The sequence below is a fragment of the Aulonocara sp. 'chitande type north' Nkhata Bay genome, linkage group LG3, assembly GCF_057382095.1.
Source record: "Aulonocara sp. 'chitande type north' Nkhata Bay isolate Kocher_YH1m ecotype deep benthic linkage group LG3, A_spYH_male_GT1.1, whole genome shotgun sequence".
Lineage (NCBI taxonomy): Eukaryota > Metazoa > Chordata > Actinopteri > Cichliformes > Cichlidae > Aulonocara > Aulonocara sp. 'chitande type north' Nkhata Bay.
This window is the reverse complement of record NC_141346.1, coordinates 48,006,674-48,028,190: the sequence shown is the minus strand read 5'-3', so window position 1 is coordinate 48,028,190 and position 21,517 is coordinate 48,006,674. Positions and strand designations below refer to the sequence as shown.

At 42.8% G+C, this 21,517-nt stretch overlaps 1 protein-coding gene across 6 annotated transcripts in view; it reads right to left on the bottom strand.

Annotated features, from left to right (window-relative positions):
* Positions 1 to 1,202: 1,202 nt before the first annotated feature.
* Positions 1,203 to 21,517, bottom strand: part of LOC147335931 (nuclear factor 1 B-type-like) — a 64,386-nt gene continuing 44,071 nt past the window's right edge. For 3 of the 6 annotated variants that reach the window (XM_086284020.1, XM_086284035.1, XM_086284014.1), the window contains 6 exons: positions 19,018 to 19,152; positions 18,726 to 18,910; positions 16,519 to 16,657; positions 15,792 to 15,874; positions 11,708 to 11,796; positions 1,203 to 8,211 (listed from right to left, as the gene is read on the bottom strand). In XM_086284020.1, coding sequence (XP_086140146.1) covers positions 8,079 to 8,211; positions 11,708 to 11,796; positions 15,792 to 15,874; positions 16,519 to 16,657; positions 18,726 to 18,910; positions 19,018 to 19,152 — 764 coding nt within the window. In that variant the 3' untranslated portion in view covers positions 1,203 to 8,078. The remainder of the gene's footprint in view (positions 8,212 to 11,707; positions 11,797 to 15,791; positions 15,875 to 16,518; positions 16,658 to 18,725; positions 18,911 to 19,017; positions 19,153 to 21,517) is intronic. The other 3 variants (XM_086284026.1, XM_086284046.1, XM_086284056.1) reach the window with 3 other exon arrangements.

The window sequence follows — 21,517 nt, the reverse complement described above, 5'->3', positions numbered from 1 at the left end:
CTCAGTGAGTTCACTTTAAAGGAGCAATCATTTTTTTAAATGTCTGTTCCAGGTAAACACGATTCCTTCTCCCATATCTATATTATATTTGAATAGCAGTTTTATGGATGCTTGTGATCGAACACTAAATGACAAACATTATCCATAATGATATGGTCAGTGCCCTCACTGAGCTGATGGCATTTTGCAAATACTTCTATTGATGCATTGTTCCAAAAACACCTCACCGATGCACATGTGTGTGGGTATTCTGAAATCTTTTTACACACTCACATTGTGTAGCCCTGTCTTAATTAGGTAAAGAACTCATAATGTTAATTGTCTTCTTTTACCTTGCTTCACTCATACACTCACTTCATTAGGTGTGCCTACATGAAGTGTAGGTGTACAGAATCCCACCGTTGCTGCAGATTTATTGGCTCGATATCCATGATGAGAATCTCCCATTTGACCACATCTTAAAGGTGCCTAACCTAATAGTTGCAACCTAAGTTGTAACAATCGACTTACTGCTGTCTTCCTATGAGCTTGCAGTAGTCTGACCAGTCTCCTCAAGCATCAATAAGGCATTTTTTTTACCCTACCACTGGGTATTTTCTGTTTTTGGACCATTATTTCCAAACCCTAGAGTGGGAAAAATGTGGGAAAATCCCAGCAGATCAGCAGTTTCTGAAATACTAAAAGCAGCTCATCTAAATGATCTTTTCTTCCCCATTCTGATGCTTGGTTTGACCTTCAAAAGCTCTTCTTGACCATGTTCTTAAATGCATTGAGTTGCTGCCATTTGATTGGCTGATGAGATATTTGTCTTAATGAGGAGTTGAACAGGTATTCCTAATAAAAAGGGCAGTGAGAGTAGATGCTCTTATTAAACATGGCCAAAGTTTCAGATAACAAGGTGAGCATATATACAAAGAATAGCTGTAAGGCAAAAACTCAGTTTCCTCTCGAGCACGCAGGTCTAAATGTGAATAAAGAAATCATTGGCTTGAACTGTGCGACATGCAAAGCCACCTTTAAATTTAAGGTGGCTTTGCGGCCAGCTGTCTTCAATACAGACATCAGCTGTGTCACTTTACTTGTTCATCAGTTAATGTCACCAGATATCGAACTGGGACTTTTATGTGCCAAATTGCAATCATTCACAATCAGCAAGGACCAAATGCAATAAATAAACACAAGAAAGAGCCACAGTAATGAAGTCATTTTTGTAGCATAGCTCATTTTATTGTTTAAACAGTTTTGCATAGGAAATATATCCACTTCCAGTAATTGACTGCAGTAAAAACAGCTGCTAGCAGTATAGGCTGGATATAACAGTAACAATCACAAAAAGTTGAGCCTTATTTACACTGATTTTAATCTTGTGGCAATTTTAGCCCCTGCACCAAATGTAACTAGCTTGAAGGCATCGCCTATTGGGTGGCGTTGATAAAAATCAATAAAAGAAGGGATATCAAGGCCTTTGCTATACAGTTCACAATGGACACCTGTGGCTCCTAAACTGTAAATGAAAAGATGAAAAGAACAAAAAAAAAAAAAAAAAAAAAAAAGGTTTTCCAAAAGTCCTCTAAAACATACATTCAGATACATACATAGACCTTTGCACACACTTGCAGTGTAACTACGATCACTACTGGAGACTGTTTACATATTGTTTTGTTGGTGTTGTTGTTGTTGTTCCTTTTATATATTTATTTAAATATAGATTCCACCGTGATTCCTAAAATAGAAATGTGTGCGCAGCGGGAAGTAAAAGTGCCACAAGACCCAAAAAGAAATCAGCCCTGCAGAGAAAAATGGTGACTAAAGAAATTCCGTCATTGCGCTTAATGTAGCACTGACCCTCCCGCCCAACTCCCCCTCCCTCCCTGAAAAAAAAAAGAAAAAAAGAAGAATTTCCTATTATTATTATTTTTTAACAAATCCGACGTGGGCATCGTGTGCTGACGTAATTCGAAAATGAATAAATCACACAAAAAAAAAAAAAACACCAAAAGAAGTGATAAAGAGCATATTTTCAGAAGCGTTTGCCACATTCTGCTTGGTGTGACGCCGTTTTCTTCTCGCCACGTAGGAAAGTTAAGCTTATCACATTCTACATATTGTATACAACAGACACTTGGACAGCTTGAACAGGCACTGCATTGCTATCTTTTAGTCTCCTTTTGGTGAATGTTACATCCTGTAAAAATGCTGGTTTTTCATGTTTCATAACAACCTGATGCCAAGTGACTAGCAGCTAGCCAAAGTATGGAAGATGTATATTGCTCATGTAGGATGAAAATGAAGTTTTCTCTTAAGTCTGCATGTGTACAAGCCTCTCAGTCCCTACAGAATGTGTGACATTCAGTTAAAAAGGAACAATCTCACATATTGCATGAGTGCCACAGGTCCTCCTTGCATAAAGTCGTCCTGTTTCTCTGCGATCGCAGCGATCAGTGTAATAATACTTTCCAGTCTCAGTATTTGCTCTGAATGGGGGCTCTTGAAGCTGCTGATGGGTTGAACACTGATTTTTTAAACCCGAAAACACTAGCTCAGCTGGAAGGTACAGTACCCTAATCTGAAGCACCTGAAAAGCATGTAGTATTTGTTTGTAGTGTGAATGGAGGGTTTCCTATAGTACATCAGGTTTTGACAACGTGTGAAATGACAAAAGTGCAAAATGAGTGGATGCTTTCTTTTAGGAAATTCTTAAAACAACATCGCCTGCATGCGAACGACGCGCACGGCTCCAAACTTGCCAGATATACGGTGAGATGCAGCACCAATCACGTTGCGACAATTGTGATTCTTTTTTTTTTAAGAACAAGAAGAAAAAGGAAAAAAATAAAATCCGACAGATTCATCAAGGACGTTTGTCACTGCAGATTTTACCCTGCTTCTCACTTAAGGTCAGGTGCAAACTGGGGCCTTTGCCTTACAGGTTTACTTCCCAGCTGCTACAAGAAACACACTCACACCACAATCTTGTTGGACAAGAATTCACACCCATTTCCAAAGAAAAGAAAAAAAAACCAACCCCCGAGATAAATCACATCACACGCTCTATGGCCACACTACTGAAAGAACAACAATTCAAATATTCATGAAGTCTTTCCCAAGTGGAAATATCTAAGCACTAACCAAGTTCAGAAATAATATTAATAAGAATAAAAAAAGCCTTCAATGTTGTTGTTTCTTAATATTTATGGATCAGTACAGAATACACACTCCCTCCCCGACCCCCCCTCTTTTTTCTTTACATACAGGAACACCTGATGAAAACACTAATCAGAGAAACCTGGAGAGTTCTAACTCAAATCCAGTCTCTGAAACAAACAAATCCAAATTTAAAAAAACATTTTTTTGTTTGTTTTTTCTTTTTCTTTTTTTCCTAAAATGGAATTGACTCATTTTCCCCAGAAATGAACATTTACAAATGTGGGCTTCAAAGAAGAACTCCCCCGAAAGTTTACAGTGTACAAACTCCTGTCCTACGGCAGGCTTTTTCTTTTCCTCGACAGAAAGACCCTCATCTTCTATCGCTGTGTAGTGTCGGAGGCACTCGATCATACATCCAGCTCGGAAATTTAACCGCGTACGCACTTGCACGCACGCTCAAGCTGCCAAAGCAGAGTTCAGCCTCGCAGACCGCAGCTATCGACGCAGTCAGGATATTTACCATTATGTACAGTCTCCTCTTCAAACAGACACCAGCACAACAGCACAGTGACCCTGACACACTTTTAAGTTGCGCGCGCACACACACGCACGCACACACACACACACACACACACACACACACACACTTGGGGACAATGCACTTCAGTGGGGTCTCCAATGGCCAAAGGCTGCAAAGCACTTATAGTTTTTTTCCTTTTAGAAGAAAAAAAAGCAACCAAGAAAAAAAAAAAAAGAGCAGTGCACTTACAACGGGGTGACTTTTTTCGTTTTGTTTTTTTCAAACATTTTCTTTCTGCGTGAGAAATCTGGGTGAAGACGGAGAGATTGAGCTTGACTTGAGGATTACTTTTTAACAACGATTTCTGCTCCTTAGCCCTCTGCTGGCGCCGGAGAGCTCTCGGGGGAACTCTCCGAAGGAAAACGTTTCTTTCACGATTGCAGGGAAAGAGTGCAAAAGGTGTCATAGCAGCACTGGCCGCGCTGCAGCTTTCTGCGAGAAATTTTTTTTTACAATAAAAATGGCAAGGTATCGATTGATATAAATAATGCCCTGTAATACGCCTGAGAGGTTTAGTTTGACTTCTGAACACTGTAGGACGAGGATGGGGGGTGGGGGAGATGATTGCCTATGTGCTATTTAAGTGCTAGATTTTTTCTCCTAGTGGATTCTATTTAAGCTTCTACTGGGGGCATTTGGACAGGAAGTTAGAAGACACCACACTCCTGCAGTCCAATATTTCCTTTAACATACTCTACGGGGCTTCTGCTAGGGAAGCGTCTCAGGAATTGACATATGTGCATATCGTATATACATTTATACAAATCTACTACTTATAAAATACTTTCTAAAGGCTTGCTTGAGCCTGTCTGGAACTGATTTCAACAGGTCTCACTAGCATTAGTCGGTGTGTGATTGTTGCGCAGTCACAGGCCACTTCACTGATGTGTTTAAGGCATCTACTTGGGAATTGCATTAGGCGACATCTAGAATAGCACGGCGTAAAGATTACGAAAAACGCGCGTGACGCTATCGGCTGCGGCTCTCGGGGAGCCGAGACAGAACGGGATTCTACGCAAAAATGATTTCTTCAAATGATTGTCGCGCTCAAGTCAAGCTGTCTCTCCAGTGGAAGAAGAAGAAAAAAGAGCTCCTTCAAGGTCACACGCTAGCACCCCAGGTGGAAAGTTGAAAGTAAGAGTCACAGTAGACCAATCAGTGACTTTGCAGCCGCAGCAAGCCCAAGGGTGCATCATTTTAAGATAAGTATTTCTAGAAAAATACCACCCCTCCTCCCAAATCTCCCAAATTCATAATACACGGGAACTTGTCTCACCGTCATTCGGTAGGCCTACAAGCTAAAGAAAGAAAAAAAGGAGAAAAAAAAGACCTTGTCTCACACTGCATAGAAAGCAGTCCCCACTTTGGTCGATAAAAAAGGAAAAGAAAAAAACACCCACAACAACAACAACAACAACAACATCATCAACAACAACGACAAACAACGATATCAACAAAATAAATGCATTACAATATTATCTATCTCCAAACTAGCTTCTAATAATTGACGCATCTATAAGCACTACCTACATAGGCAAAACTTGGTATTGCATAATTTTCATAATTCTGAATTCCACCCTCCGCAATAGTAACTGGAAGATGAACAAAATGAGCATTGAGAAAAGAGAAAAAAAAAAAAAAGGAAAACAAAAGATGACAGGTTATTAGAAAAACCACCAAAATACTGAAAACAAACAAACAAACAAACAAAAAAATGCTGGTTGATTACAAACTTTAAAACGGCAACTATACACAGCCTTGATATGCAATGTAACTGTGACATAGAGTAGTACATGAAGTTAAAAATCAACAATTTCATTCAGAGTACAAAACAATTCTTATCATAAAAATGTTAATTTTTTTTTCTATAATGATAAATGCAGCAAAAAACAAGTGTAGTGATGTCTCTATATTCAAAGGCAAGGCACGTAATGTGGACTATATGTCATCGTGCAAATTAAGAGTACTGGAGAGATTTTTTTTTCCTCGTATATAAATATGTCTGGACTGGAGAGGCAATGGCCGTGAACACGCCACGCGCAATTCTTGATTTCGGGGATTTGCCACCACCTGGATTCGGAATTTCAGCTTTCAACCTCTTCCACTTTAGAGTTAACCTTGCACAAACTGTAGCTTTACCCATAAGCCCACGCTACATTTGCATGAATAATACAAATTTTCCCATGAATTAACACTTCTTATTTTCTTTTTTTCGTAAACATAAGCTTTAGAAGCTGTTGGCCAAATGCGTATGCTCTTGATCTCATCGTGAACATTTATGCGCACTATGTGCATCTCGTTTTCTTTACTTACGATTTTTCTGAAATAAATAAAAAAAAAAAAATCTCCCCATAATGATGGGAAGGGCTCAAAATAAGTGCTGGTTTTGCTCAGCGCTGCACAGGTAGCTTTAATGCTCGCCTTCAACTGCCTTTCCTACTTAATGTTTTTACTTTTTAAATTTTTTTTTACTTTTTTCCACGCGAGGAGACGGATATCGTGACTGAAATCAAATTCAGATGTTTCTCAAACATTTTACCCATAAAACATTTCATATTTATCCCCCTTCCTTTAGAGTCTTAGGGCTGACAGACTGATAGCTTCCCTTCAAAAATTCAATTGCACTTGCCTCTGTCGCATTTTTTTTTTTTTTTTTTATATTCCTTTTTTTAAAGGAGATGCTAATTCTTTCGTGAGGGGTCCAATCTCAAGCCTAGCATTTAGTGTTGTTTTGAAAACTGCATTTAGAGTTCTCAACCTTTACCCATAAAGCCCCTTTCAGACATGCACTCCTCTCCATTAATCTGACAGCATCTTAACATTTACGGGCAGCTTTCGACACGGCGCAGGTCTCAGTCGTACTGACGGACAGGCATGCACAAGTTTACCGTACAGAAGAGGGCGTTTTCACTGTTTTCACAGCAGATATTTTAACATATCAAAGCAGGAAAGGGTGCAACATGCAGATGTTCTGTGACGACCCACTGGTGTCACCACTTAACGCTCTAGGTAACCTCTTAACCATCACTTTTCAATTGGAAAGCTGTGAACTGGTGCGGTTTTTAGCCAAAACATGTCCCACAGGACAGGAACTGCTATCTGTCTGGATGCTGGATGACGCTCCAGATGATGGCAGTTTACCCCACCAGCACCCATCCTAACTTGTGCAGACTTTGTTGCCCTTTCAGCCAGGAGGGTTTGCTTTTGGCGTCCAGCGTTGCCACTGAAGAACATCCTGTGCCCATCTCAGAGATGCTGCTGGCTCAGACCAAGTAAAAAGGTCGGGGAAGTCCTGCTGTTGCGTTTGCTTGCTCACTGACCAGCTTGCCATGACTTACTGGGACACTTAATGAAAACTGAGCCATCATCCTGTCATGTGGAAATGTCTCCTGTGAACAGGGTCTGTGGCGGCGAAGAGAATTAAATATCGCCGGGCACATCTTGCGGCCACAAATGCAGCAAGCCTTTTGCACATACCGAGGCTGTCTGCGGCGCTGCCATGAGGAGCGTTCACGTAAGAGTTACCGGGGTCTTAATCGCTTTGACAAACCCGTGAAGCCATGTCTGAAAGGGGCCTAAGTGTTTACATTAATTCATGAAGTAAGTAGCAGTAAAGAATAAACAAAGTCAACACATTTTTCTGAACAAAGAGTCGTATCACAGTAAACTGAAATCAAATGGAAGAAGAAACACTCTGAATTCACAAGTTTTTGTTCCTATGGTGCACACAGTGAATCGTTTGATGCGGGAAAGCCTCTTCTCAAGAGGTCTCAGTTGGAGAGCTTAGAGTCTCTGAGCCATCCACCAGGCAGAGGTTGTCAAATATGCAGACCCCCTCACTTATGCGTGTGTGTGTGTGGGTGTGTTTGTAAATCTAGATTTTACATCTTCCTCCAACATGGAAAAATAATAGGAATCGCCGCTAAGAGACTAGAGTGTCATGCAATAAAACATTAAGGCATCTATACATCACAGTATCTGAATGGATTGCAAAGTTCTGCAACACACAACAACTGACTGGTGGGTGGTAGGTGTGTGTGTTTGTGTGTGTGTGGGCCGGGGTGAGGAGACAGCAGACCTGAAGCTTCTTGGTTTTTTTTTTTTTCTTCTTTCCTCTGAACGAACCCTCATCTTCACTTCAGGGCCAGTGTCCATCATCGGGAGGGACGGGAGTGGGGAGGGAACAAGGAGGGGCTGGGATGAGGGTTGGGGGGGGATAGTAGAGAGGGTTATGCAGCGCTTGCTGCTTTGCTGGTTTCATCCATGGCTGTGGACACCTGTAGTGCTAGCTCCGCACTACCAACGCCCCCACCCATCTATCCACCCTGGGGGTCATCCGGCCTCTGTGTGATCAGTTCCCTGTCTCGGCGGGGACCAGGGGCTCACCAATGATGTTTATGCTGTAGTTCTGGTGGACATTTGTTGGCAGAATCGGAGTCCCGTTCGACACTTGGAATGGAACTAAGCTCGCCCAGGTACCAGGACTGTGGAGACAGAGAGACAGAGAGAGAGACAAAGAGATTACTCCTGTGCCGTTTGCAGTCAAAATCAGATTCTTTCACCCAGTTATCCTGAACGCTGCTTCGCTAATGACCAGCTCTGCTGTCATTGAGGTTCGTGGTCTCGCTGTTGGTTTGTTCAAACGCAGATAAACAAAAAAAAAGCTCGTTAAACTAAGCTGAGGGGATCCCACTTGATTCCCAGTGAAGGACATCGTGTGAGAGGGCCGTGACGCAGCCGCTCTTCTGTGCATTAACGGCGGTGGAGAAAAGCGCGATGGGGGGGAGGAGGAGCGCGATTGGTAGCGGCGGTGAAGGAGGAGTGGTTGTGGGTAAAAAGTGTGGGGGTCCCTACACAAAGCTGTTCCATCCCTATTCATCTCACGCTAATGGCAAAACAACACAGTGATTGTTCCTGGGGAGCAACGGTGCTAACTGAAAACGCGAGCGGGAACAAACAGCATGTTGTTCCCGAGGGGTGCTGCGCAACGTAGATGTCAGATAATTAGCCCCCCCTTGCTCTTTTCTTCCCCGCAGGGCCCCAGTGTGCACTCATCTAACCCCCTCCCACCTCTCGTATCACTCCCGCTAAGTATGAAAATACCTGTGTTACACTTTTCACCAATAACCGATGCACGCATACGAAGCATCAGCACGCTGTTGCAGCAGCTGAAACGTGATGGATGGAAAAAAGAGCAGGAAACAGATAAAAGTGAGGAACGCAGGAGTGAAGGGAAAATGCAGAAAAAAGGAAAGAAAAGGAAAGCAGGCTTAGATGGGAAAAGGGGACAAGGAGGTTTTGTTTTTTGGGGGTTTTCTTCACATGAAACAAAACACAAGACAAGCCTCGAGTCTGATGATGCTCCTGTGCAGAGACTCGACTCTTTGTGAAACTTCAGTATTAGAACAACACTGTCTGGGCTCATAAAAGCAACTCATCAACCAGTCTGCATTTTTTACAAATCACTAGTCACCGCTCTTTTACTTAAAACAATGGAAGTGCAAATTCAATTCACCTCACGGCCCGAGAGGCCCGACTCGCTAATAAAGAGTGAAAGACAGAAAACACAAGAGCCGAGGAGACGCATTCAAAACAAAAGCAAACATCACTCAAGTTTTAGGTTGCGTTTCAGTGCGCAAAGTGTTAAAAAAAGACTTCAAGGCTAATCCTCTCTAGCAGTTTTTTTTACCGTCCAGCCCGTCCTCGTTCTATCCTCTTCCCTCCCTCCTTCTCTCTTTCACTCTGCCAAAAATCATCGGACAGGAAACGGGGGATTAAGTTTTTCCTACCTTTCTGAACAAAGAGCGCACAGAGCGGCCAAGGACTGCAGCGCTCTCCTTTTCTTTCTTCCTTCCTTCCCTTCTTTTATCTCGCAATGTTTCGCTTTTCTTATGAAACGCCTCTCAGGTAATGACTTACATTGTTTAGTAGGTGTGTGCGGGGGGTCAAACAGCTACAAAAATGCACTTTTTTTTTTGCACAGATCAGTTTTAAACTGGCTGCCTGTCCGCACCTGCATCCTATAAGTAGGTTTTTTGTTTTACAGTACAGAATAACTCTCTGCATCAGTGTCTGTGCATGCATTAGGGTGTGTGTGTGTGTGTGTGGGGATCAGTTGCCTCATTAGTATGACTGAACTTGTGCAGGAACTAAGGGCCCCATTCACAGGAAGTTAGATGTTCAGGCATTTTGTCCCCTGTAGCTTTTAAATAATTAAAAAGACATAACATAAAGACAAACATTTTATTTGAAGCTATTTGTTGTTGTTGCAATCTTAACCTGCATCAGTGCAGCTCCTCTAGATTTTGTCTCCACACGAGCAGCTCTGAGCATGGCTAAAAGACCTGACCTCCATCGCCGCATTTCCTTAGGTAACCTTCAAGATGGCCTCCCCCTGCCCTGTCCGGCTCCCAAACCTCACTAATTCTACTCCCCGCGAGCACAGCCTGGCCATACAGCGTGCTTCGTTTAAGGATTAGCTCCCTAAATTAGATTATCTAATGGCATCTTAATGGATTGCTGACCCATTTCCTGCACAATAGCAACATGCGAGTCTGGCAGCTTTTTAATTTGAGGGCTAGTACTGAAGAGGCCTAGCGAAGCGCCCCATTTAAAGGGGCGAGCAAGATAAAGGAGAAATCAAACTGATCTCATCTGTATGTTGAACGATTGGGCGTAAATAATCCATCAAAGAGGGGAAAAAAAGTGTAATAGAATTACCGTCCCCATCCTCGCAATAACTAAACTGAATCCAGTCGGGATCTATTCTATCTTTTCTTATTACTGTACGAGTCACATGGCGAAAGGAGGAGGAGTGAGCTGGAGTGCGAGTGGAAAAAGAGACCTCAGGCTTGCAGCGGGGGACATTTTTCTCTGCTATCTCTACTGGCCCATTAGGAGGCCTTTCGAAGGGGGTTCTGCTGTGTGCGTTTGTGTTTGTAAAAACATTTGTAACTTCAGCGAGCGCAAAATGACCTGTACACCCACACACACACACACACTCACACACACACCCACACACACTGTACATATCCAGGGAAAAGGGGAAAGGGGAGACGTAACAGGAAAAGGCTTAGCTCAGCTTGCTCGCTCTAGCATGGTGAAATGGTTCAGGTTTTCCCCCAGAGAGGGAGAGATACAGTATGGAAGCGAGGGAGGAGGGGTGTGTGTGTGTGTGTGTGTGTGTGTGTGTGTGTGTGTGGAAGGTGGGGGGTCTGTAACTTTAAGTTACAGAGAGTAAAGCATTACTTAAGCACAAAGTTAAACAAAGCTAAGCTTGTTTAAATACAGCGAGCAACTTAACCGCACATGGCTAACAATCTGACCTGAAATTACTTCCTTTTTTAAATTTTCCACATGCTTTGTCAAATTAGTTACATCAAAGCATTATTTTGTTGTTTTTATTAAGAATGAATCCAAGAGGAAGAAAGGCTTTATTTCAAAAGCTGAATCACACTGCAAGAGTTGTCGTTATGCAGCGAAATATAATATTGGTATTTGTATTTATCGCTTTCCAACAGATATGAAAAGAAAATATGACCTTCTCCTCTCGTGGTTTGTGTTCGTGTGCATTTACAAAAGTTGGTTCTGGGGAAAACTGAATGAAGGGACTCCGCTGCTAATCGAATTCTCAAGTGCAAAACAAGAAGAAGTTACTGGGAAATGTATAAAACTATTAAGGCATGGAAAAGGAGATGAAGCAACAGAAAGGGGGCGGGGGAAAGAAAACATGAGGGAGACACAAGGAAACGTGTGTTTTATCAAAGGCATGACCTCATCTCGAAAAAGGTCAACATCTGCAGCAATAACAGCCACGGCTACTGGCCCCGTAATTGCGTTTATATGTGAACGTAAAGAGGAGACAATCAAGGAAATCATACATTATACTGAGTTACTCATTTCAATGCTTATATGTTGTGTGTTTGTGCATGTGCTGAAAGAGAGACAGAGAGAGACGGCATGAAAGAATGAAAAGGTTACCTTTGCCAAGTAATCCCCAAAGTGTCGTCAGTGGCACTGGGGCCATAATGCCTGCCGTTTTGAGTCACGCTCCAGTCACACTTCCTCAGCTGTCAATTGAAACCTAGCAGTCAGATCACTGGGCCAAGACAACTTCCACTTCAGATTACACTACAACTCAACACTGTATACACACATGCATGCAAAAGAGCCTAGGACAGGAGCACGGGAAATAAAAAATAGATTTTTTTTAAAAAAAAGGCTCCAAAATGAATCCTAAGAATGAAAACTGAGTCAGTGTTTTTAATACTTATTGAGATAAAATAACAGCTACAGGTGAAACAGACAGAAAATAAAAAGCATGCATTACAGTTAGTGGAAACAGCTAACCTGGAAGCAAAACAAAAAACAAAACGAAGTTAGTTAGTTAGAAAATGTGAGTGGCATCATACAGGAAGTTCATCTGTGAGCAGTCTCTACTGTTTTATCTTGTTTATTTATTTATTTCATTTTACCTGGTAAACCAATGAAGCCATGCAATCCACTGGATGCATGCACCCTGTCCATAATGATTGCTTCACTCTAAGTGCACTTTCAGATTCAGGACGCATGCCCTCAAGCATGCAGACTTTTTTCATTAGCTAACTGTTTTTATTGATTAAGGGTCGCAATTACAATGAAGTTACAGCACTCGCCCACACACACACACACACACACACACACACACACACACACACACAAATACACGCACGCGCCAACGCGCACACTAACCCCTTCTCCCCTGTTTTAAGACATGCCAACCTGACATACAGATTACAAATTACTGCAACAAAAAAAAGCCACGCACAAACTGTGTCTCCTTTGCATGCATTATGCGAGCGCACGTGTTGGCAATCCAGCTGAGAGCTATCTCTGCCAATACCAACCTAACCTTGCCCTGTGGTCAACACATTCATTTAGTAATGCATCGGGATAAAACTGCACTGTTAGCACTCCTCGTGCAGTGGCAGACGTTTTGCAGAGGCTCTTAAGAGGGATTTAATCAGATATACGCATACGCTGAATATTCAGAGCCATTTGCAACGGTCAAGAAATGTGTTCTTTTTTCTCCGAGCACCTGGATGAACACATCGGGAGGGAGGGGTGGTGTGGGGGCTGATGGTTTCCTACTTAAGCCATACTTAAATTGAGGGATGTTTGCGTTGTGTTCCTTCATCTTTCCTGGAACAAATGTGAAGTAATGGCAAGAAACAACCAGCAAAGGGAATTCATTTTAAGCAACGGTGACGCAATAACAGTCATTTGGTTTCAATTTAATGTATCGGTTTCACTTGATGAATTGCTTTGAGCGGCTGATTAATAAAACTGAATAGGAAACAACGCAAACTTGTTTCATTCAGTGTGTTTTCTCAGTATTTATCAAATGCTGGGAGACCAAACCCCCACGCTGTTCCCGCACTCTCCAGCCTGACAAAAGCTTGGAGAGAATGCGCGGGTTGGGCCAGACGCTCGGTGCCACCGCTCCTCGAGGGGCTCGCCATCTGTCCGCTGGCACCGACACATCAGAGTCGCACGGGCAGCGGGGAAAAAAGGGGAAGGAGCCGGGGAACGTTAGCAAACAGATGCGGGCAGATTGTGGATTAGAATCCTTCCTTAGATAATACCAAATGACATCTGATCACGGATCTTTCCCTGCGGAATGCTAGATGGTGGCATTCCCTCGAGGGGTTAACCAAGGCGAGAGATGAATGGAGGGTTTTCACACATTCATTGCCTGGGAATCGTAGAGCAGGTGTGAGAGCGTGTGGTGGTGGTGGTTTGTTTTGTGTTTTCATTTTGAAGCCTAGTATTAGTGTGTCTGTGTCCGAGGATCTCTATTTCGGTGGTGCGACATTTTAAAATAGGCATGAGGTGAGAAGTAGATTTTTTTTTTTTAAATTTATTAGCAAGTTATCACAGGAGACATGCTTTTTTATAGCAATGAGATATAAATTTAACAATAATTCGTAATTCGGTGATGATCAGGAAACTTGGGTATTCCAAAAACTGTCGTTCCATCAGAGCCCTCTGCTTTTGGTTTATTTTATTTAATATCTCTGGCAGCGGCAAGGAAATGTGAAACAGATTCAATGGAAGTCACGGCCTCTATCAATCACACATACAGACAGAGACTGAACCTCCACGGTCCAGACACAAGGCTGACCGCATTTAAAAACCTTGACTGTCTCTTTCCCGTTCCTTCTCGTCCTCGTTCCTACCGAGCCTAGCCAGAAACGGCTTCAACCAAACAACTGACATCGTCAGTAAAGTCTTATGGACCCCCCACACAATACGCATCATTGCCAGATGAGGACAATGACTGAGCATTCGGTGAAAGTGTTTAGTCCTGAGGGACTTGGCTCGGTGTCTCTCTCCGCTCCACGGGGCCAGATCCTAGGCCGCTAAATCATACCACAGAAAACAAAAACAACTGCGACAAGCAGAAGCATGATGAATCAATGCGAGGACTATTTAGACTTCCTTAAGCCGACACAAACATTTATTCTTGGCGATATAGCATGTAACCTTTCAGAAAGGTATCATTGTTATGCTTACAAGGCTCTCATTCTTCTACATTTCTAAGCTACTGTCTTTTTGATAAAATGCTTCCCAAACCAAATCTAAGGGAATATGTAAGGCCCAAAATAATTCATCTTTTGACTTGTCAGTGCAATAAAATCACAGAATTATGCCAACAAAACATAACTGTCATTAACTAATAAAACTAGTAATTAAATCTTTGACTATATTTCTTTATTTTAAGTGCCAACAGTCCTTACTGAGGGGATCTTTATATATCTGGCTGATTTCAAAATCTGAAACAGAAAGGCTTTGTAGCCTCGGGGAGCCACGGTTTGGACAAAATTCAGCAGTTCATGCAGCTACTCTCAGACTGCCGCTGTCTTGTGTAGTCACTTTGTGCCCCACTGAAAGAAGTAGCAGGGCTACTAGAAATGTGGAAGACAAACTGTGCGACATCAGCCAAGTGAATCCTCCCTCTCCTCCTCCCTCTCCTCCCGAGTGGGATAAAAGCATCCCACGACTGCTGACAAATATTCCCCCCTGTGTTTTTTTTTGGGTTTTTTTTGCCCTGATTTTAGGAAATTCAAGTGAAAAAGGCAGAGAGAAAAGGAAAGACAGAAAGAGAAGTGAGGAAATAGAGGCCAGCTTTGTCTTTTTTTTTTTCAAACTAAACATAAAAAAAAGTGAGCTGAGGAGAAACCCAGCGATCATTATGTAGCTGTGTGCAGATGCATTCAATTAGTTGTGGTTGGAAAAGCCTTGGCTCAGAACAGCGCTTTCAATAAGACTGGGTAGGGGAGAGCACTCTCCCTCTCTCGTCCGACAACACCGCAACAGTTCTAACCTCGCACATACGCACACCCCCACACACAGAGAGACACACACATCTATCCCAGGACATCCTGTAGCCAGTCCTGAGGCAACCACCCGACGCCAACGCTACATATTTAGCACGTGTACGGTAAATGAGGTAAATGAGTGTGCTGACTACGTGTGGTATGCGTGTGAGAGCTTCTAAAGTACGTGTAAAGGAAACAAAAACACATTTCACTCTCAAAAGCATCCATGTGTACCATCCAGCTTCTAATGGCAATGACCCTTCACCTTTCTTAAGGTCTCTTTTTCCTCAAGTGTGGAATTTAAATTCAAGCACACTCACTCAAAATGATAGTTTAAAATGGGCATAATTTAAGCTGTTAATTTAAGCTTCTCAATTCCAAAGTGAAAATATTATGCTTGCATATCAAAGGTTCAATTGTGGTTTGAACAAACAAACAAACAAACAAACAAATAAAAGAAAGCATTGCTAATTTTTTATGCCAGCATCCACGGCTATGGTTGACCTCAACTTATCTGTTGTTTAATCTGAACTTCTGAAGTGCTCTAATCTAAAGGGATCGTTTACTGCTCCCTAGAAGTCAGTAACAGTGTGTTTCTGGATTTTGTAGAGAGCAGGGATTTGATAAAATGGGTGGAGACGTGGGAAGGGGTGAAAGGATAAGATGAACAGGTGAGCTGAGTGCTGAAGGGGGTGAAACCTCACCTGTTGCTGGTGCAGGAAGGTGGGATCTCTAGGGTTTAGGCTCACAAAACGATTAGCTGTTGGCGTGCCAGGCGATGAGTAGCCTGGGTAGCATAGCATCACAAAAAAACAAAACAAAAACAGGAATAAGTGTCTGGATTCAAATTTGGATGTCGGGAATTTACATGGAATTGACTGCTGTAACCATAGTAACATTGTTAAATTCCACTGATACTCTAAACTATAAACATATAGTGAAAACTGCCTGCAGGGGTTCCGCAAGATTCAATGCTGGGACCACTCTGATTCTTTTTTATCGTTTGCTTCTAATGTCAGACACAGCCTAAAATCTTTTTGTCCCCCACTAGTGGTTTATGGTCTCACCTGGCTGCACTGACAAGCATACTCCCGGCCATACAGTTGGCATGGTTACCAGAATACTGATACTGAGTGAATGAAACAGACAAACTGCTAACTAGCTTTGTGTCACTCTCATGTTCACTTACTCTTCAAGGGTTATTTTATTCTAAGAGAAATAATTAGATCAGTGCTGCCCTTAGAAATGACTTTCCACCTTAAGTGCGATGCAAATTGAAAAGATGCAAATTTAGAGCACAGACTATACACTACATTAAAAAGCACAATCCAGTGTGTTTCTAGCGTGAGCTACTACACTGTGAGGAAGTGCTGTATTTGCTGTACTGTAGGTACTGTGTGTCAGTAGTGGGCAGCAGGTACTGGAGCTCACCTTCTGTTGATGTGGTGATGGGCTTGGTGTCTGGCATGGAAAGCGAGACAGGTCGCACAGCGCCGTGGTGTGGGGAGGGAGCCAAAACTGGGGTGAAGTGGCCTGGGACCTTTCCAACAACCTGACCACTGCTGTTAGGCTGCAGGTGGGGTACAGATGATATAAAAAAAAAAAACACAACAACAACACAATTATGCACTTTATTTTTTTTAAGACCTGAAATAAGTGTCACAGCAAACACGAGCTGCATGTTCTTGTAAAAACACCACCTAAAATCTTTCACTTCTCTTTTATTTGAAACATAATTCAGTAGGAGTAATAGAAACCAGGATCATACTCAAATAATGCATCTGAATTAACACAAAAAGCAAAGAAAATCTGTTTTCCCCCCTAAACATCCACATGTAAGAACCGCATTTGCTTTGCCCGCCACCAAAAACGTGTCACCTTATAAAACGACAGACTGTGTCCAGTGACTTGAGTTTACAAGCGCTTGCTCCCTTGTTAATCTGCAGAGGGGTAGATCTCAATAAACCAAGACAAGCATGCAACAAACTGAACACTAAAGAGGCTGAACATCCTATCACGGCGTCATTTCCCTCCTTTTCGGGGGAGGGGGGGACGGGACATAACCGCCTCTGTTTGCCCTGAGAAACTTACACTTAACAACAAAAGATTGCTGGACCACTGACTCTCACACTTAATGCTCCGCCTGAAGAAAGGATTTTAGTACTTTCAGCCGCTGTCCTGTCACAGTTATTACCAAAACTCTGGGGGGCATGAGCAACAATAGATCTTCAGTCAATGACAATGTAATTCCTACATGATTCTAAACAATGATTTTAATGGCGCTCATAAATGGAATTTAGGGGGACCCGGGCATGAAAAGACGGAGAGAGAGCTGTGGAGTGACCTGTTACAATGGCGTGAATGTGCCAGTATAGAAAGAAAAGCAGTGGGACTATATATATGGAGAAGGAAATAAAGGAAGCTAGTGGGAGCTACTCTTTCAGACGGCTGGAGACTGTCTGGGGCGTTCATTTCGGGGCCGCCCCAAGTTCAAAACTCAAACAGGCCTTTTTGGAAAAGAATTGTGTCCGCAGGGTTCCCTTCCATGTGAATAGAATGTTTAATTAGAGTGTAATATAATCTGCGTTAAAGCAAGCATAAAAACATTCTGGCACTCGTCCATGGGATTATAAGCGCTGTGTTATTTGCTGTGCCCCCCCAACCTTCGCTACCCCCCTCACCTCAGTCTTCTTGCGCTCTCTCTTCCCTACCGGAGCCCACCTCGCTAGCCAAGTCACCCCCCCCAACTTTCCAGCACCCCAGCAGAGGGCCAGTTAATTCTGCACAAGAGCCGGGCCCCGGCAACGGCAAATATTTACAACCTTTATCATTCCCCGCGGTTTTTCTCTGGAGTAACCCTCTCTCCTCCCCACCTCCCCACACTTCCAGCCCGCTCCCTGCTCTGGAGATGGAGCCGTCTACGAGGCCTTTGTTTACAGTTAGAACAGCGGGGATATAAAACTCACATAAATATCACACGGCTCTCTCATCTATAGAGACGCCTGCTAGCTCTCTCCAACACACTGGCCGCAGTGTGTACCCTGAATGTAGAAAAGCCCAGAGCTATTTGATTTACTGCCACGTCTCCGTGCAGTATTGTTTGTCATGTGTGACTGCAATTGCAATAGTTTGTCCAGTATATCAAGCAGAATATATATATGCTTTTTCTGTCACATGAAGTGGCAACAAAAAAAAATCAGTACTTTCTCCTCTGATATCATGTGATTTACACTAAATTCATTAATTTAAAGTGTAGTTTTGCCTTTTTTCCAATATTCTATCCCCTCAAAAAGTGGGAGGGAGGCAGGAGTCCATCAAATTTAGTCATCCTAAGTGTATAAAAAGTGCAGTTTGAGGTTTGTAATATAAAGATATTTAGAGCAGGAAAAAATAATCTTCCCTGATGCAAAAAGCACTAATGAGGCAGTAATGCTGAAATACAGACAAACAAATGCTGTAATTCATACATTCGTTCTCATCTTTAATCTGTCGGATGGAAACGGAGCCCAATAATATAACAAAGAACGACTAGAGACCGTGAAAGTTGTGCCAAACAACCCTACGACTTCTGGCTGAAGATCTGGCTTACAGCCTTTTGAAAACACGGGGGAAAAACGAAAAGACAAAAAAAGTCTGACCTGGCTGCTCTGCGGGCTGGACGGGTCATATGACGGCACGTAGCTCTTGAGGGAATCAGCAGGGTTGAGATGAGGCGGGTAGCGGATGGTGGGGTGCGAGAAGTAGGACGACGCCGTCGGGGGCAAGATAGCCGAGGCCGAGAACTGCAGCGGCGAGTGTGGAGGGGGGCTCCTCGCCGATATAACTGCAAGACACGCAGACAAAGGAGCGGAGAGAGTATGAGCCTTTGACTGTGTTTAGGCAGGGAATGAAGTCAAACGTTAAAGAAGAGAGTCAGCATCTGGAACTCACCACTGTGTCCTACACTTGTTAGGCCTGGGTGATGAGGCTGAGGGAAAGTGCTGAGTCGTGGTGAGGAGTCCTGCGGAGAGGTCGGGCTGAACAGCGGCTTCTCTGGCTTCTTCATCGTAGGAGAGGACATGTCTGCTGGTAGGGAAGGGCACACGAACACGTGAATGAATCTGCACTCAGAAAACGTTAGCGAGCCTTTTTGATTATTGCTCAAAAGTTCGAAAGTTGAGCTTCTTTCAGGTTACAGTCATGGGACTCAAGTAAAAAAAAGTTTCTCCCAACTTCCCTGACATGAAATGACTTCCCTAATGGAAAAAAATGAACTTTTAAATATTTTCTTTTGCAGATTTTTAAATTTTTTTTGTTGAAAATTAATCAAAGATTTCCCCGTAGCTTGTACTAATTCTTCCATTTCTCATGAATGAAAGGAGCTGAGTGCCAAAAATGAATTACAGTTGAAATTAAGCAGAATTTGATCTGCTTGAGATTAGTGCGATCAGGGGACCGTTTCTTTTCCCCCCCCCTTCCCTTTCGCCAGCAAATGTAACTCACAGATGAAAAATGGACTCTGCAAATTGCAGACATCCCCAAGGGTCAAAATCACATATAATCTCTGGAATCATTATAAACCACCGGACATCCGCTAGAAATAAAAAATGTGTCTTCTGTCATGTCTGAGAAGACAATTAAATCCAGTGAAGTGACACGCAGTCGGAAAGCAGCTGGTCGCTCAAATAGGATTTAAGGAATCTCAAGACCCTCACGTAATCTTAAATAGAATATTACAGTGTTACATCTGCTTTGTTTGGCCTCACACACTGTTTGACAAGCCACCGTAATTCCCCATGAATAATCCTGGAGGCTCAGCACAAGACACGGAATTTGTTTAGGCAATTCGTGTAGTTCTATGAAGTCAAAGTAGGTGCACAAACTCAACTTACGAGTCGCTCATTATTGCTGCTCTACACTTTCGTGAGCAATGTTCTGCTGTCACGGCTGCGCAGTTTTCAATTTTCCATGGTAAGACGCAGTGTCTGAAGGGAACGTGATAACAAATAGATCCGAAAGGCAGTGGCTTATGTCTGCTTGTGCTTCTTCTATGAACATTCATCAAGTGCTTTTCTGGTCTGTCACAGATTCTTGCGGTGTATAACTTTCACATCATTCATCTCTTCCCCCCCATCCTCCAAAAAAAAAAAGAAAGAAAGAAGCTGTGTAAACCCCATTTGTTCAGACGTTTCTGTAGCGTTAACCGTCCTTCCCTCCCTTTTCCTAACAACAGGGAAGGATCCACCCAAGTGACGGGAAAAATCGCTCATCACCAGAGGAGAGAGCGACAAAGGTGGCTGGAATTCAGGGGGATTTCCCAGTCTGAGGTTGCAAGAGGATACAGGCTTAAGTGCTTTCATTTTGTGTCAGAGGAAGAAATACCTTGGAGAAGATTTATATCGCTACCTAATGTTTCCAGTAAAAAAAAGAAAAAAAAAGGGAAATATTTTCTCTAGAAGAAGTATTCAGCGTCTCCTCTCTTCTGCTAATTAACTGCTTCAGAGACTGTCCCAAGAAATTAAACTGGACAATTAATTAACAGACGTTAAACACTTTAAATAGTTTAAATAAAAAGGTCCAAAGTGTCCTTGCAGTTAGAGCGGATTGGCCGTCCTTTGGAAACAATATATTTTGTATTAAAGGGGGTAAATATGACACCGTAATGCAAAAAAAGGAGACAAATGTGAAAATGTACAGTACTTTAACCAGAGCACAACACAAGAAAGAAACTATTTCTTCCACTACATGGTGAGGTTTTGTCAAACGGCAACCATGTGGACAAAATAATTGCTTGGCACTTAGTATGACTCATATGGGTTTAATATCACCCCACTTCTCATTTATTCTCTCTTGACAGAGTAATGGCTGTCTTTGGAGAGTTTCCTACCCACTGCTTTCCCTTTCTCCTCACCCCAAGTGTCTAAGTTTACACAGAGCCATACTCTCAGGCCTTGTGCACAGGGACACGCTGAAATTTCATGCAGCCACATTGGGCTGTGGCTGAATCCCACCAGTGCTGCGCCTCCTGTGTATCATGTGGTGTTTTTCCCCACTCAGCCTTCCTACTTATTATATTAAAATAGTTGAGCAAACCAAAAGAGAAGTGTTCAAAGTTCAGACCGAAGCTAGAAGCCGCAACAGGGGGGAAGAGATGTGCTTTACTTTCAATGATACCGTTCATCACGTTCAAACAAAATGTTTACTACTGCCTCACTTGGTTAAATCCAGATGAAGTGTGGGCATCGGAGTGTTGAAGGAAGTCAGCAGAGAGTGAGAATGATCTGGAAACGTGGGAAAGCGAGGCCTTTATTAAAAGGGCGACGGGCTCTGCTCTGCACCGGGAGACGGCGAAATAAGACGTGCAAGCGGCCCTGTGAAGATCTCACTCTCTCTCGGACGGAAACACACATCTTTATCTACTTCCTTATAATGTGAGCCCCATGCATTCGCT